The sequence below is a fragment of the Oxyura jamaicensis genome, chromosome 22, assembly GCF_011077185.1.
Source record: "Oxyura jamaicensis isolate SHBP4307 breed ruddy duck chromosome 22, BPBGC_Ojam_1.0, whole genome shotgun sequence".
Lineage (NCBI taxonomy): Eukaryota > Metazoa > Chordata > Aves > Anseriformes > Anatidae > Oxyura > Oxyura jamaicensis.
The window spans coordinates 2,524,484-2,541,490 of record NC_048914.1 but is presented as its reverse complement, the minus strand read 5'-3'; the positions used below and the strand labels follow the sequence as shown (position 1 = coordinate 2,541,490).

At 43.1% G+C, this 17,007-nt stretch overlaps 1 protein-coding gene across 1 annotated transcript; it reads left to right on the top strand.

Annotated features, from left to right (window-relative positions):
* Nucleotides 1-1,173: 1,173 nt before the first annotated feature.
* Nucleotides 1,174-16,920, top strand: BNIP3L (BCL2 interacting protein 3 like). The gene is made up of 6 exons (XM_035345064.1): nucleotides 1,174-1,333; nucleotides 8,190-8,376; nucleotides 10,078-10,150; nucleotides 11,925-12,028; nucleotides 12,809-12,958; nucleotides 14,140-16,920. The coding sequence occupies exons 1-6, from the start codon at nucleotides 1,258-1,260 to the stop codon at nucleotides 14,186-14,188; spliced, it is 639 nt and encodes a 212-aa protein (XP_035200955.1). The 5' UTR covers nucleotides 1,174-1,257; the 3' UTR covers nucleotides 14,189-16,920.
* Nucleotides 16,921-17,007: the final 87 nt, after the last annotated feature.

The window sequence follows — 17,007 nt, the reverse complement described above, 5'->3', positions numbered from 1 at the left end:
TCAAGATAATATTGATTTATCTTGAAAACTAAGTGATGTACAACCTTTCTATGTACGAGCATTTCACGGAAGCTTAGAATACGTAATTGGTACAGAAGCTACTCTTGCGTGACTGAAGAAACCTCAGCAGGGTAAGGTAGAAGTTTGCATCTGTATTCCATTGCATTTTTAAGTATTTTCCATGGAAATTCACTTATTCCCACTCTCAATACAGCAGCAGGTGCATCAATAGCCTCAGGTTGTATCCCATCTTCATGCTGAAAGGAGGCTGTGGCACACACAGCAGTAATTTCACTTTTTATAGCTGTATTTCTGTGAGTCCTGGCTGAGAACAACTCCAGGTTTGTTCTACAGGTGCCATCTCTGCCTTAATGCCTGCCAACATTGAAAAAAAAATGCTGTGCACTTTGCTGACTTCTGCTAGATCTCAGAAAAGTTTATTTGGCTGTTGAATGCTGTCACTTCAGCGAGGTTTTGCTTTTAGTAAAAGACGGTTATTTCATTCAGGGAGCCTTGCCTGTATTTCCTGGACCTCCTGGTTTAGCTGGCTTTAAATGATTCGAGGCCAAAGGAAGCTGGACGGGAGGGGAAGGAAGTTTTTGGGGACTCACCCAGCTGCGCCGTGCAGGTTTGACGGGTTACCTCACATCTGGGTTACCTCACAACTGCCGCAGCCTCTCCTGAGGGAGAGCCTGGGTGGGCACCGAGCTGTGGAGGCACCGAGCCTCCTGCTGCTGCCCTCTGGAAGCAGAACTCGAGCCAGGGCAGCCCGCAGGGGGGGCTCTCTGTGACCCCCTCAGGCAGATGGGGCTCCCTTGCAGCCTCCCCTTCACAGCCCTCCCCTTCCTTCTCTCCCCTCACAGCCTCCCCTCCACATACAGCCCTCACAGCGCTCCCTCCCCTTCCTTGCCCTCACAGTCTCCCCTCACAGCGTCTCTTCCCTTCACAACCTCCTCTCTCTTCATAGCCCTCAACAGACCCCCTCCCCAGTCCTTCCTTCCCCTCACAGCCCCTCTCCCCTCGCAGCCTCGCCCTCCTTCACAGCCCTCCCTTCCCCTCACACCTCCCCACCCTCCATCCCCTCCTCTCCCCTCGCAGCCTCCCCGCCCCCAGCCCCGCCCCCAGCCCCATGCTGCCCCGCACGCTCCCCGTGGCGAGCTGCGCATGTGCGGGCGGCGGAGCCGGGCCGGGCCGGGCCGTGCTCGCTGTGGTGTCGTCGTGCCAGCCCCAGCGGCCCCGCGTCCCTCCGCCGCCGCCATGTCCTGCCCGCAGGAGCCGCGGCCCGGCAGCAACAACAACAACAACAGCCCGGGGGCCGAGCCGGGCCTCAACAGTGAGTGCGGGGCCCGCTGAGGGGGACGCTGAGGCGATGCGCCCCCGGGCGCTGGGAGCCCTGGTTGTGGGGTTGGGTGACGGGGGTGGCTGAGGGGAGAGCTCGGGGTGTCCCCGGGGTCGGCTCTGGGACGTTGGGGGAGCTGAGGGGAACCGGCCCCCGGAGAGCTGAGGGGAGTAGGAGGGGGCTTGGGGAAATAGGGGCAGGTTTGGGGACGTCAGGAGGGGGTTTAGGGTGCTAGCAGGGGTTTTGGGGTCGGAGGACAGGGTTTGGGGTCGCAGGGGCTGGTTTGGGGTCGTAGGAGTAGGTTTGGGGTCACATGGGCGTTTTGGGGTTGCAGGGGCGGGTTTGGGGTCATAGGGGTGGTGTTGGGGTGGCATGAGGAGGTTTTGGGGACACAGGAGGGGATTTGGGGGCGCAGGGACAGATTTGGGTTCTCAGGAAGTGTTTTTTGGGGTGCAGAGGTGGTTTTGGGGTCACAGAACCACAGAGTGGCTGAGGTGGGAAGGGACACCTGGGGATCACTTAGTCCAACTCCCTGCCGAGCTGGATCACCTAGAGCAGGCTGGCATCCAGGTGGGTTTTGGATATCTCCAGAGAAAGAGACCCCGCAGCCTGTCCCCGTACTGTCAGCTTACCAGTAAAGAAGCAGTGGCAGGGGCAGCTTTGGGGTGTCATGGGCAGGTTTTGGGGTGGCAGGGGCAGCTCTGGGGTTGCGCCGAGTTTACCCAGCGGCTGGCAGTGGCAGTGGAGCTGGGGCTGCAGCAGGGCAGGGGGAGGAGCGTGCCTGTGGGAATGAGTTTATTCAGGGGCTGAGTCAATAGCACTGACGTGAGCTCCTTTCCTCTATATCCGGCATCTCTGTCAGCTGCTCTGCTGCATCCTTTTGTTCCCAGGGTGACACCGGCAGGGCACATCCATGGGGTTTCTGTGGGCTCGGGTACTTCGGGCAGCTGCCTTTCGCGGGTCTGGAACAGCCGCTTGAGTGGGGCTGTTCATTTGCTCACAGTTATTAGGGATGCTTTGGTTGGAGCGATGAATAGGTGGCGTGAATGCTGAGCTGTTGCCTTCGTGGTTTACAGTGAAGTCAAACCGACAACAAAATGCCTCGGTTGATCTCCTGTGATTCGCTGGGAATTGTGCTAAAGAAGAATAAACTCTGCCCGTGTCGTAAGGCTGCTATTGTGCCACGGTAATGTTGCACCTTGTGATAATGAGCGCTGTTCACAACAAAACGCTCACCTGAGTAAAACAGGAATTTACAGCGAGTTATTCAGGGCGGTTGGCACACTTTAACATCAATTTTCTGTCTTAAATTTGCGGCGTGCCTAGCTCCATGCTTTATTCTCAGTTTGTAAATTGCCACCTTTGCTTTTATATTTTGATCTTTCCATCTTGTTTTCTGTCGGTGTGTTAGCTTGCTCTGCGGGACACGTAATCTGCTGGAAGGCAGGAGCGACGAGGGGAGCGCGCTGTAAGCCTGGGCTGGATCTGCCCACGGGGATCTTGCTGCTGGGTCAGCGCGTACGGGCTTAGCTAAATCAATGTGATTACTGGAGGTGGTGAGCACAAGGTATGAGAGGAAATATTTGGTCGTCTGCGCTCGGCGAACAAAACAAACGCAACCGATGGGCTCCGTGTGGGCTTAGCGCTGCTTTCAGGCGGTCAGCCGCTCCACAATGCTCGGCGTTACAGGGACTTTTTCTGCCATTATATAAGCTTTGCAGTGACCCTTTTCAGGCTAATGAGTTCAGACACTTACTCATTTTGTTCTGCGTGCCATCCGTGCGTGTTCGAGGCCTTCCATTCAGAGATCTCCCAGCACTTGAACCGAAGGGCAGGAGACCTTTGGGTTCAAAAAAAAAAAAAGAAAAGAAAAACCCCAAACCCAAGCTTGTGTGCTTTGGAAACCCTGGATTCTTCCCACATTTCAATTATTTTAAGGCTCTGTTACATATTGACAAAAAAGCAATCCCACCTTAGGCAGGAACTCATCCACCTCTGTCATGGAGAACTTGCTTAATAATTACCATTTTGGGAATCTGAGCAGCTTTCTTTGTTTGTTAAAGGCATACTTAGTTGTAGAACTGGGAGTTTTGAGTTTATTCAGATTGATCGTGGCTCAGGCTTCTTGGGAGCTGCTAGTTTGGAATATCTTTATTTCTACAATTTTATATGTAGGAAGTATTTTTAAATCATATTTTTATAAATACAAAAGTATATAATGTTTACAACATTCACGTACTTTTAACCGTATCTATTTTGTAACGTATCTTTTTTAATACAGTCTTTCCTCTCCACCCCCAAAGTGAGATCCCAGACTGCATAAACGAGCTGACAGCCCCTCGCCTGCACTTTCAGCTACTTTTGCTTAACATTTCCACCACTTAGGAAGAGCTGAAAGTTGTAAGCTCACGCTTATGAGTTATTTTCTTCCACAAGCAGTTGGATTTCTCTGTTCAGTAGAAACCTGTGTGTGCAGGATGGCCACGTGCCAGATGACAGCCTATTGATGCTGCAGTTTTGCAACAGGATTTAGGAGGACTTGCCTATTAACTGACTTAATGCTGCTGCATAAGACCTACTTAAATCCTGCTCCGGGACTTGTTTGTACGTGAGGAGTCCTGCGCCCGCATGGAGACCCGCTGACTTCATTAGGGTCTTGCCCAATTGCCTACAGAAATGGGATTTTAAAAATCTCTTTTTTTTTATTATGGGTAGCTGATACCTGACTTTATTTATGTTTCAGTAAGAAAATCTGCCTGAGGATCTCAGAAAAGCAATTGCAAAATGGTTTTAGTGTGCAGAGATCTAAATTTTTACTATTTTATTTTATTTTTTTCTTACTTGGACAACAAAGTGTCATCATTGTTTTTAGAGATCTGTCTGCCAGACAAAAAAAGAGGAGATATTTGGGATGTGTATTGTAACTCCTTATGAAATGGAACGGAATATTTTTTGTTAACTAAAGACTTTGTGTTGAAAGGCTAGTAGAAATATGTATTTTTTTAATTTCTAGCAAAAGTTAGTATTTATTTTTCTATTTTGTAGACGATCTGAATACTGTCTCACTAAATTTAGGAAAAATATTTCTCCTTTCCACAAATACCTTTTAAACTTCTTCAAAATCCTTAAAATAAGACAAATAGTGTGTAAAAAGGTTAATTTCTTTAATTTATAACTAACTACCAAAAAATCATGTGGTATATATCCATTCCTAATGGAATAGTTGGCATTACACCTTGGGCAAATAATTTTGGAGTACACTACTGTTCATGTAAGCAGCTTTTGGATTTTTTTTCTTTCCCAGAGTGTGCGTTACGTGATTTGGGAAGGGAGGAAAAAGTGAACTCAGGAAGTTGAGTTAAACACCCACCTGAGAACGCCCCGTGCTGCCGTATTTCCAGCTCGACAGTAAAATGGGAGACGTGGTGGAGCTGAGCGTTCTCCTGTGGGTGATCACCGTAACGAACCCAGAGCTGGAGAAGGGCTGGGGCAGCTTCTCACTTCTCTCCCTGCTGCTTGCTTCGCTCCAGGTGTTGTGCTGCGGGCAGCAGAGGTGCCGATCCCTCCCACCGGGGGCTGCGAACCCCCGGGGCTCGCTGGCTCCCACTCGCAAACCGGCTGTGATTCCCCTGGGAGGACGTAGCGTGTTTTCGCTCGGTGCCAGATGAGGCTTCCCCGCGTGTGTTTTGACTCATTAAAAGTGAGGTCAGATGGGGAACGTGCTGCTCGTCATGTAAACTACTGCCTGGCTCGTCGGGGCTCTTTGCTCACGGTTAATTCGACTGTTCTTCCTGGCACGGCCGTAACGTGTGTTAGATAAAGGGCAGATTCTCTCAGACCAGGGCAGCCTTCATGCACAAAGAAAATCCCCGTTGATGTTAAGGACCACGGAGGCCTGGTAGCTGCAGCCAGTTCTGATCGCCTTCCCCTGGGCTTTCACCTGCCCGTGGCTGGTGTTACAAGAAGTGCTCTCCTCGCACGTTTGCCGTGTGTTCTTTTCACGTTTTATCACTCTGCTCTTTTTCAATATTACGTGTCTTTGCAGTTCCTGAGCATTAGGATTCCCAACAGATGCTCCCTGCTCTGATGTGGCTCTAGGGGAGCCTTCACCTTTGTGGCCTGCCTTCGTCCAGCAGCTGCCACCTGCCTTTCTGCAGGTGCTGCCCCTTGCTGCACAGCTACAAGACAAACCTACCTTCCTCATCAGCCTCTGGAAATGGTTGGAATTTGAAATTTAGACATCAGTTATCATCATCAATCTGAAAAAATACAGTTTTGTTTCAACTAGTCCAAGCAAAGGCTGCCTTTCCCCAGCTGGCGAGTATCTGGAAAGCCCAGTATGTGGTACAGAGTTGGTGTACTTGGAGTGATTGTAGGCAGGCTCTGTGCACGCCCTAAATTCCTTGTTTGTGAATGCAGCTTGGGGAAACCAGGCTCTAAACCACCGGGACTCCGAAGGGGATGATGCTTCCGTGGCCATCAGCATAATGGCTTTGTTAGCAATCGATACTAAGGAGGAGCTCTGTTTGGGCTTCACAAAATCAGGCTGGAAACAGGTGAACGCATCAGGATGTACGCTCCTTCCCCCGTCACTGGGACAGCTCCCAGAGCCAAAATTTTGCTGTAAAAACAAGCGGAGGCACAACACCAAATTCTACAGTCAGGAACTTGGTATTGAAATTCAGAACCTTTGCAAGTAATTAAAAAAAATAGTTTCAACTCTTGTTTTCATATCTTTAGGCTTTCTTCTTGAGTATAGTTCCTTCTTTAGGAAGGGCATCAAAACTAAAAGGAGCTGAAAGCGTTCACCGTCAGACAGAAGCTGAAGTCCCCAGGAGTCATGGCATGATACAGTATACGTGTGAGGCCGTTATCTGACCGGTGATGGGAAATGTTGCATTGAAAACTGTGTGCTTTTGAGAAATCGGAGATCTTTCCCCTCCCTAGTGATGGCTGTCCAACGTGAAGGCATTATTTCTGCTCCACGTGCCGTGCCAGCGTTTGTGCTGGGGGAACTGCTGTGACCTTCCTGAGAGGGTGCAGGAACTTTTGAGATGGTGGAATTACGAGGACGCGTTTCATAAGCGTGCCGATGGTGTCCCAAGTAGTTCATTATGTTCATGCCTCCTTTTTTGATGATATATTTGAGGTGGTGGGGGCATCAAATGCAGAGTTACTCGGAAGGGTTATTAACACTGTGATTGAAGAGTGATTAGCGGAAACAACGTTTAAAGCCCTCCCAGTTTCCTTAACAAAATTGTATGGCAAAATGAAATGTCCTAAGGTCCTAACTGCAAATATTTTCCTACATGGAGCCTTAAAACATTGCTAAATGTCAGAATTTTGTAATGTGGATAAAGGCAGTGTGCAAGTCAGTAACTGCAGAAGGAAGTCTGTCGGATTTTTCAGGCACTCGGTGTGCTCAGATAAAGTTGGTCAAATGGTTTTTGTGCTTAATGGGAAGGCTGGAATTGCAGTGGGGTAGGGAATGCATCTAAATATTTGGAGCAGAGAGAAGGGTGGGGATCTGTTTTATCTTTAGTCCTCAGGGCATTGAATAATAAGAATATTTCCAAAACATATGAATTGAAACATGTCCCTTCCCAACGTACTGGCAAATACCGTTTCTCATGTAGTTTATCAGCGTGTTAAATGGCAAACTGGAGCACGAGAGGCTTCGTCTAAATGCCAAGGAGCAATATGGGGCTGCCTGGGGAGGCCACGGGGTCTCTGTGGAGGTCTGCAGAGGCCTCCTGGCCAAGGCACCCTCCTCGGGGTGGCCCTGCTGGAGCCAGGGCTGCCTCCAGCCTTAGCCAGCCCATGCAATAAACATGAGATTAGGAAAAAATAAGAAAAAGAAAAACCTTCAACCGTAAGTACAGAGGAGGTGAATTGTGTTAGCAGCTGTTTTTATCGCATAAGAGATGCTCTGTCTCTTCTGTCAGATCTCAGCACGCACATGGGTATTCCATAGTTATTAAAACTAAATCCAGATCTCAGCCTGTTGAATAGGTTGGCTACGTGGTCTTTGCTGGCTAAGGAAAGGAGGGAAAAGAAGTGTCAAAAAAAGATGAACCGGTGGCATGGGAATTAACTCAGTACGTGTGACTATTCTGGTTTTCCCACAGTTCTTCACTTTGTCTCGTTTGTGGTGAAATCTTTTAATCTAACGGCTATGAGATGGATGTTAGCGTGGTACTCGAGCTGTGCTGGCCTTGAACTTCTGGTAGCTGGAGTTGCGTGACCGAGCTCTGAAGGCTACAGCAGGGTACGGTGGGTGCCAGGTGGCACTGGAAAGGCACTGGAAAAGGCAAAGAAAGTAGAATGGGGGCTGATTTTCTTATTTTTAAAATAGTTTTTTATTATATGATTTTTATTCAAAAAAATCGGGCTGGTTTGGAGATGAGGCCTTTGGAAGTGGAGAGAAGGAGGAGAATATGAAACCGCAGGTGGGGGACTTGTATAGAAGGAGGGCTGGGGGGTGAAAACTTTGTTGGAAAAGGAACACAGAACAGGGAGGCTGAGTGATTGATGTAATTGAGTGATACAGGGAGCATGGAAGCCTCAAACTAGAGAGAGAAATGTGTCCTGTCAAAGTATTAATGGTGGAGAGGGTGACCACGGGAATAGCTACACTGGTAAGTAGCAGCTTCATGTTTGGGGGCGTTTCTTCAGACCCAGGAAGAAGCACGTCGCCTCGCCCTCGGCGTGTTTGTGAGCTGCTTCCCAGCACTGTATGTTATCTGAATTCGCCACGGTCGTGGGGCTTTTTTCTGCGTGTCATTGATAAACCTAAGATGGGTTTTAGTTTCCCTGCTTTTAATGAAATGGTGTCTGGCTGGCCCGACAGGTTCCTGGGTGGAGTTGCAGATGAACGGCAACGGCAATAGCAACGATAATGGCAACGGGAAGAACGGAGGCCTGGAACACGTCCCTTCGTCGTCCTCCATCCACAATGGAGACATGGAAAAAATCCTTCTGGATGCCCAGCACGAATCAGGACAGAGCAGCTCCAGAGGTAGTTCCCACTGTGACAGGTAAAGAAACATTTACCGTCCTGCTTGCAATTCATTGCGGGTTTTATCCTGTAGCTGTTAAATGAGGGGTAAAGTTTTTTCTCAGGTCAGGTTTGTTATGCTTCAGCATTTGGAGTGCTTTCTTTCTCTTGCCTATCAAACAAGTCATTTTCCTTGAAAAATAAGTCGTATTTCAGAAAGGTAAGGGCTCCAGGAGCAGGGAAGTCACATCTGCACCACAGTTAAATTTCTTGTTGTCATAAACCATACAGGGTATGAAATACATTAATTTTTCTGGCACATTTATAATAATGTAATGTATGCATGCTTTATATTTAGCCAAGCGTAATAAAATGTATGACTGGACTTGGCAGAAGGATTTCTGGAATTTGTACGCCTTGCTTTCAATATCCTGCAGTATTTTCATGTGTAGGCAAAATAATTTTGCCTAACAATATAACCCCGTGAGACTCATGTGAGCATTATGATATTCTTGTGTGTTCATTATACCTTTCCCTCAAAGGTTTTGGGCTGGTTTTGGAGATCCGTGAGCGGTTTCTATATATAATTTTAGGTGTCCATCTGCTTATGCCTCATTTGGGTTTGCTAAATGACTGCTAACTGTCATGTCTACTGTGCATCTTATATAAGTGGGTGATCAGAAATAAAAGCTATTTAAAATTAGTTAGGCCTGGTTTAATTACTGACTGTAGTAGACAGTGCTTGAAAAGGATCCATACAAGTATTTCAAGCAGAATGGTTATTTTAATGGAAAATAAACAGTTTCTTACATCTATGTTGATAAGAAACTAGCTGCCAGTAGTTCAGTAGTATTCAGTCCAACCAGGAATGTTTGGTAGATAATTTTTTCTACTTTTTTTTTTTTTCCTCTTATTAACATAGGGGCTTTTTCTGTATTTTAAGTGAGTAAAGATAGATTGCATTCCTTTACTTAATTTTCCAGTTAGCTTTCAGGTAATTCTTTTCGCCTTTTCATAGTTGAAGAAGCACGTAAGGAAGGGGAGATATTTTGCTTTTTTTTTTTCCTCTAAACAAGAAGTTCGTCTTAAGTGTGTGGGGGGTTCTGGGTTCTTTCTGGTTACTTCTAACATAGATGCTTCTAATGAAAACTTAAATTACAAAGATGCCCTTAGGAGTTGTAACGGGAGATCCGTCTTGCTGCATCATATGGTATTTCACATTGTTCCTGACTTAAATTCTCTACTGTTTCCTTGGTTGACATAATCAGGTAATTAATTTTGTTTGAATAGATGACCAAGTTTTTAATATTCACAGTGAGGCTAACAAGCAGAATGCCTTCTTGCCAAGCATTAAAAGGTATTTTGATACATAATGTTGCACCTCGTGTAGATATAAAGCTAATTTGCAATACTAGTAGTGTCACCTGAAGCAAGGAAGGGATCTGCATCTTCTGTGTAGCTGTTGAAGTTTTGGGCAATGCTTCTTTTTGCTTCCACGCAATGACAGTCAACCCTGTTGAGACAGATAGGATAATTAAAAAAAATGGAGACGATAAGGGCTTTTGGAAAACTTCGTTGTTCTGGTGATTGTGACATGCAGAGTTGTGTAGTCTGTTAGTCATCTGAGTAGTGTGCAGAAGTGCATGTGGAAATGATTCAACTGAGATGCTATTTATGCTAATTGTTCTTTAGTTGACTGTGGTGTGACAGAAGTGACATAATGAAATCCATTTTTCCTTAGCCCTTCACCTCAAGAAGATGGACAGATAACGTTTGATGTGGAAATGCACACAAGTAAAGACAGTAGTTCTCAGGTATTGTCTTCATTAACTCTTAAACTAATTTAATATATATATTAAAGTTGTAGGTATTGTATATAGATCATATTTTTATATAGGTCAATATTTCGAGTTCTTGAGGGGCAGAGCAACCTCTGTCACTTCAGAAGGTCTTAAATCTTGAGTGTTTTACATGGCAGAATAAAAAATATGTTAAACTGCTGCTCTCTAGTATTTGTTTTTTCATTCTGACTCTAAACGTGGCTGTTATGTGCTGTACAGCAAAACAAATTATTTAAATCTTATGTATTCAGAATTTGGAGGTGTTCTTTAGTCACTAGGGTAAGGCTGTTTACTAGTCTCGTGCTTTGTTCTTGCATATTTTTACTGCATCTTTTTTTAATAAGAACTGCATGTAATACTTCCCTCTAAATATGGGTAGTTAACAGCTTTTGTACATTCAAGCTTATGTCAGTTTAACTAAATTACATTTTCTTCTAAGAGATAGTTTTCAGAATAAAACTATTAAATAAAAACACCTTCCGGAACAATTATTTTTAACAGCCAGGCAGAGATGGTAAACTGTGGGTAGGCTTACACTCTGTATTAATTTCAGTTTGACTTGTAGAGAAGAATAGCTTTGGAGGGAGGGAAAAACGAGGCTCCATCTCTAAAGCTGGGAAATGCCCTGGTTAGTAGCAGCAATGTTATTGTTTACCACTCTGCTCGTACTCTGTGTGTCAAACCTGTTTTGGCTTTGGAAATGTTTATATTTCTGCACAAGATTTCAGGGTGTTTGGTGTATTGATGTATGGATCAATCAGCTCACATGACAGTGAGTAATCCTCATCGTGCAAACTGAGAGACTAATGCTGAACTCTTAGCTTGGCAATTTACTGGAATCTGCTGCCTTCAGCAGTATAAATAAAAAGCAGTCCTGGACGAGTGAAACCTTGCATTTAATTTTGTCTAAGAGCAGTAGGCCTGTTGCACTTCTGCCCTACAGAGAGCCAGAGCAATCTGCACGATGGGTTAGGTTTGCCATCACTGTTTTGTTGGATTTGATTGCTTCTGTTTTTGGTATGGTTCCCACTTCAGTGCAAGTGCCATAACTTATTTTACTAAAGGTCACTCAGGAAATTGTTTTAATTCTGAGGAAGAGTTTGTACCAAAGTCATCTTGTGCTAGCCAAAGAAATGGCACTCTCTGGCCTTTATAGCAGATTTTTTTTTCCTAATTCTGTTATCTAATGATGTAATGTCAAGAGAGTTGCACTGAGTGCTTGGCTTTCCCTGCTGCTTCTGGGACGCACCCAGTAGAAGCCACTAGCTGCAAGTAATATAAGTTTCAAAGAACTTCCTAATATTGTTTTGGAAACATTTTTATTTGGCTGTCTTTCTGTGCTTTACCTACATGCGATACGCTTTCAATTAAATGCCATCAAATTAAAGTTTTTCACATCTCTAAAAACTTTATTTAATGCGTCAAGCTGGTTTGCTACGATTAGGATTAACACCACCACCACCCCTCCCCATACAAAAAAGCCAACAACTCAACCACAAACCAACTTGCCATGATGCTGAGGTCCTGGATATAATAACCAAATCAGTGAGATCCTGACCTCTGCAGATCCTCCTTGTAGCCTAATCAAATCTCTTCTAAATCATTGGTAGTCCAAGAACACTTGCTCGTTTATCAGGTGCCGCCATTTGGTGCTTATCCTTTTGCTGCTGCTGTTGTTGTTCTCAATTTAACACCAAGAGGAGGAGCCAACTGACTGTTACAAGGCTTGTCCAATGTGTATTTTCAGTCTGAAGAAGAAGCAGTAGAAGGAGAGAAAGAGTTGGAAGTCTTGAAGAAAAGTGCTGACTGGGTGTCAGACTGGTCGAGTAGGCCTGAAAACATTCCTCCCAAGTGAGTTATTTTTTTAATGGATATTCCTTTATGTGAAAGAAGAATCATGAGTCTCACTTACATGCAATTACTGTGGCTGTCCAAATAATATCATCGTAGGGAAAAAGAAATAATTTCTTTGGGGAGTCTACAAAAAGTCAAAACAATGAAGTCTGAGAACCATAATAGCATCAAAATTACCTTTTACTGAAAGTAATATAAATCCACAGCAAGTTGATTACAAGGTTTCTTTACAAAATTATAATTACTGGGAGAGTTGGGCACTTGGAGCTGGGATTCATGGGATTTAGTTTGGGCTTAATGAATGGAGTGTTGAGCAAGTGTCATAAATTCTCTGTACCTTTTTTTCTTTCTATGTAAAATATGTAATGTTCATCCACGGAAGGGGAAACGTTGAGCTCCTTGAATGCAAAGCATTTTTGTTAAAATAGAGGATGCTGTCTATATCTGGCAGACTTCTGTATCTCTGTTTGGAACAAAAAATGAGGCTCTTGCTAACAAATCACATCCTGAAATTCCCTCTCTCGGACCTACCTCTCTCTTCAGCTACTGCTCCCTTTGTCTCTATACTGTCTGTGTAAGTGGTCTCTCCACAATACCTCCTATTATTCTCTTTGATCCCTTACTCTGTGTAAAGGATCTCTTGCTTTGATCTCTAGCTCTTTGTACTAAAAAAAAAAAAAAAAAAGTTCCTACAGAGATCATTTGTGTGCAAAAAAAAAAGAAAAAATACCAAAAAAACTGTGTTAATTTTTTTCTCTCCTCCCCCTCTTCTTTCAGGGAATTTCATTTCAGACATCCTAAACGTTCAGTGTCTTTAAGTATGAGAAAAAGTGGAGCAATGAAAAAAGGTGGCATTTTCTCTGCAGAATTTCTTAAGGTTTTCATTCCATCTCTGTTCATATCTCATGTTTTGGCTTTGGGACTAGGGTAAGTATTAACATAATTCTCACTTCAACTTTTGCATCTGGCTTTGCTTTTCTGCTTTACTTGAATGTCAGGTGCTTGCTGAAAAGGGCTTTGTCTAGAATAACTAGAGTATTGTTGCACCTTGCTCAAGAAAATTTGGTGCTTTTTTTTTTCCTTGAAATGCAGGAAAACTTTGCAGCATTTATGCCGTTATTAATATGTTCATAGAATAGATCAAGTTTCTTAGATCGAAAATGCAGGAATTATCATGAATTTGCGGGTAACTTTATAGGTAAAGAAAGAACAGAATAGGTGGGAAACTGCTGTAACGTGTACTGATCATTACAAGAAGACAAAGCACAGGTCTTGGTGCTGGAGTTCTGGGTGCATGGCACATCCTCTAATTTTCAATATCTAACGCCGCAGTTTTGTGATATTACTGAAAGTAAATGTCTGAATACTTTTGATATCAGAAATACTGGATGTATCTTGGGAGATCAGCTGCTGCTCTGCTCAGCGATGTTTTCACTGCCTGTGTAATCTGATGTAATCTCTGAGCTTGCTTCAGTTCTAACTTTATGTTTATCTGTCATATTCTGCGAAGGGGGCAGAGGCGTGTGCTCAAAATATGTTTTTACTTAGCTTCATGTTTGTTTCTGGGGTGGGATTCGTGCGTCTCTAAGCTTCTGTAAACTATCGAGTAAATTAGGAGGAGAGAATATATAAAAGTGTATTGTACAATACTTGTACTAGTGCAAAAACGTACCTTTCTGCAGTGAATTAGATGCTGCCTGGATGTATTTGGTAGAGGTCAGTGTTTGTATAGATCCTCAGCAGTGTTTTAAAGCTCACCCCTTCCTTCTATTGGCAATACTTTGTTTTGCAATAATAATCTGAGTGTTGCTCAGCTGTTCAAGAGCCCCCTGTGTCAGGTACTCTGTGGACAACACAGAGCTTTCAGGCTGGGGTTTTCAGATGAGCTTGGGACTGGAAGGAACCTGTTTCCACTGAATGTAGATAACATCAGTCCTTCTAGGCTTATCTGAAAATCTCAGAGTAATTTTACAAAACGAGAAGTGAAGTCTGTGGAAGAATCTGATCAAGCTTGAAAGACATAATCCAGTAGCTAGGTGCATGAGGACTGTGTCAAAACCAGGGAGTATTTCTGTGAAATACGCTATGCCTTATACTTTTTATTTCAGCATCTACATTGGGAAACGACTGACCACACCTTCAGCCAGCACTTATTGAAAGATGGAGTGCAAAACCTGGAAATCCACGTGACCTGTGAAGGTGTTTCTGTCTCATTTAGTACATTTGACTTGAGACCATTTTAAGCATGACCCTGACTTCACCCTTTCTTTACATATCCAGGTTTTTGCTAACTCTGGAATTGAGTATTGTGTTGGAACTCTGTTGAGGTGTTTCGCTATCCACATTCTTTTCCTCTCTCTTCCCATTCCCTTGCCTCTTGGCCTGCAAGACACGTCAGAGTTGCTGAACGGAGTTTACAACTGTCTATATGTTGCAAGGGCTTCTCTCAATGCAAAATGCCACCAGCAAGTTTTAATTTTCTCGGTGATGCTGTTGCCTCTTTAGTGCAACCTGACTTAAATTGCAGTTGTGCATGGTATGTTGACTGTATTATAGTGATAAAACTAAGTTTCTTTGAGGAAAATTACTGATTGGAGTGAAATTGACTTTTGCTTTGGAAAAACAAACTGGTTGTGAAACAAACTAAGAAATTACTGGCAATAAAAAATAGTTAAATCAGCTTCTGGGGGAATTTATTTGACCCCCTTACATTGGCTAACACGATTCAATTTGCAGGAGGCAAAGACTGCGTAAATTTTGAACTAGGATAACTTATTCCATCAGAGTATTTTAATATTAGATAATTGTTGTAATCTTGTCTTTTCTATGAAGTCAGCTCCTTATTCCTTGTAGGAAACCTGTCTGATGCCTAGAAGATATTAGAAAAATTTGCATTGTTTGCATGTGAAGAAGCTTTTCTTTTCCTTACCTGTTTTCTTAAGGGAAAATTTTAAATGTGAATTTTTCCTTTTAAACGTAGTTTAAAATTAAGGAAAAACCCAACAGCTGTAGGTGTATTTAGACTCTTGTATAAAAGGATATGATTCTGTTTGTTGTGGAACCATTTACAATTATGATCATAGGGCAGTTTTGGAAGGTAAAGCGTTTGACCTATCTCTAAGGGGGACAATCTTGCAGGTGCATAAAGATTCAGAAGTTGTGAAGCTCTGAAATGTCTTCTGCAAATGAGTTTTCAATATTCCTCTCATTGTTTACTGTACAATCTCCTCTGGGGATACATGGAAACTGAAAGTCACTCGTGATGTCTCATGTTAGCTAGACTTCTCACTAACGTTGTTGAACTTTTATCTTAGGGAACATTAAGCCTTGTCCTCCTTCAGTGACACTTCTTTTCAAAATGTGAAGCTTTAGTACCAAATTGTTACAGAGCATTGGGACGTTCATGTCCTTAAATAGATTTTATTGGATTTCAGAACATGTAGCATGACTCTGAAGGATAGAATACTCTTTTTTTATATATATATGAATATATAAAAAAAAACTATGGTATAGACTTTAATACTAAGTATTTAGGGAACCAATGCTAATTTTAAGACTAGCAAAATCTCATTTAAATAAAAACTTTAGGAGGCTGACTTGTAGAAAACGTTAAGAAAATACAGTCAGCCAGTTGGAAGAGAACAGCTACCCATGATTGCTTGCTTGCAGCAGATTTTAAAAAGTTGAGTATTTGATATAGCAGTGATCACTTGAAACAGTTGATACGTAGAAGCTAAATCCCAACCGAGATTCGGTTTAAAAGAGCTTAGTTAGCTCCCAGGAAGTAAAAAGCTAAGCATAAATCCACTGCTAAACCATATTTATTTTTATTCTCTACTTCTGAATGCTGTTAGAGAATGCTTTCAGGGTAAAAGAGCAGTCTAACAATTCTGGTGAAGACATCTGCTTTTTTCTGGTAGTTGTCAATGCTCGTGGCCCTCGAGTGGCCTACAACTGGGTATTTGTTTCAAGGGTGGATGCTGGGTTTCGCCCAAAGGTGGGGGAGAGAGGGGGGACGTGGTGAGGGTGTTTTAGATCAAGTACATCACTTTACAGTCCTGAAAAACTGAGCGGGCAGGGGAAAGGCTGAAACACTTTCAGTTCTAATTACAGCACCTTGTTTTGTATGGAAATTGGAATAGCGGGAAAATAGATTTTTACCGAGTAGGGAGAACTTATTCAACAACAAAAAATACCCCTTTGTAAATTAAAAGAGGATAATTCTTCAGACTATCTAATAACTAATCTTGCAAGCTTGTGGCTAGAGTATCAACATAGTTTGTAATATTTGAAGGAGCCATGAAGAAAAATTGTAAAGACTGCAGCCGAGGAGTGGGTACGTGATCACGGTAACTCTTGCTGTGATACGATGCAGTATTTATTGATACCTGCTATAAGCTTTGGAGGAGAGTCTACAACTTTGAGTTTTACAGTGAACAGAAACAGATTGTATAATTTGAAAAGGGGTTTCAACTATTGATAGTTGAGGTTTTGTTAAGATAAATGTTGTTTAAAAAGCTTTATACCTGTTTACAGTTTTGGAAAAAAAATGCAGGCTTCATTTTTCTTACATACAGTGAAAACTGGCCTACGATATTTGTAAATAGGATCAAGAAACAAATGCATAAACTCGCACATTAAAAATGCAGCAGGCTAACTTAACTGCAGTAAATACATATTTACTTACTGTTTTAAAAAGTGAAAGCTGAAGATTATTAGAAACTCAAATTTTTTAATTGACATTTATTGAAATATTGGAGTTAACTGAGCCAAAGTGATTATGCATTCTTCATAAATTAGTTAGCACTTTGTAACATTATATACAGTTTACAGTACATGTATAAGTTGTAGCTTATAAACATTTTGTGCCATTAAAGCTCTCACAAAACTGGTTGTCTGAAATTACTTCATGCTGCGCCTTTCTTTTCTTTTTTAACAGGACTGCTTTGTAAGATGTTCAATGAAACTTGTATTCT

Excerpts from the sequence above, each read along its gene's own strand:
- BNIP3L (XM_035345064.1), top strand. The coding sequence starts at position 1,258 with ATGTCCTGCCCGCAGGAGCCGCGGCCCGGCAGCAACAACAACAACAAC. Across the intron at positions 1,334-8,189 it reads GGCCGAGCCGGGCCTCAACA|GTTCCTGGGTGGAGTTGCAG; the intron begins GTGAGTGCGGGG and ends CTGGCCCGACAG. Across the intron at positions 12,029-12,808 it reads CCTGAAAACATTCCTCCCAA|GGAATTTCATTTCAGACATC; the intron begins GTGAGTTATTTT and ends CTCTTCTTTCAG.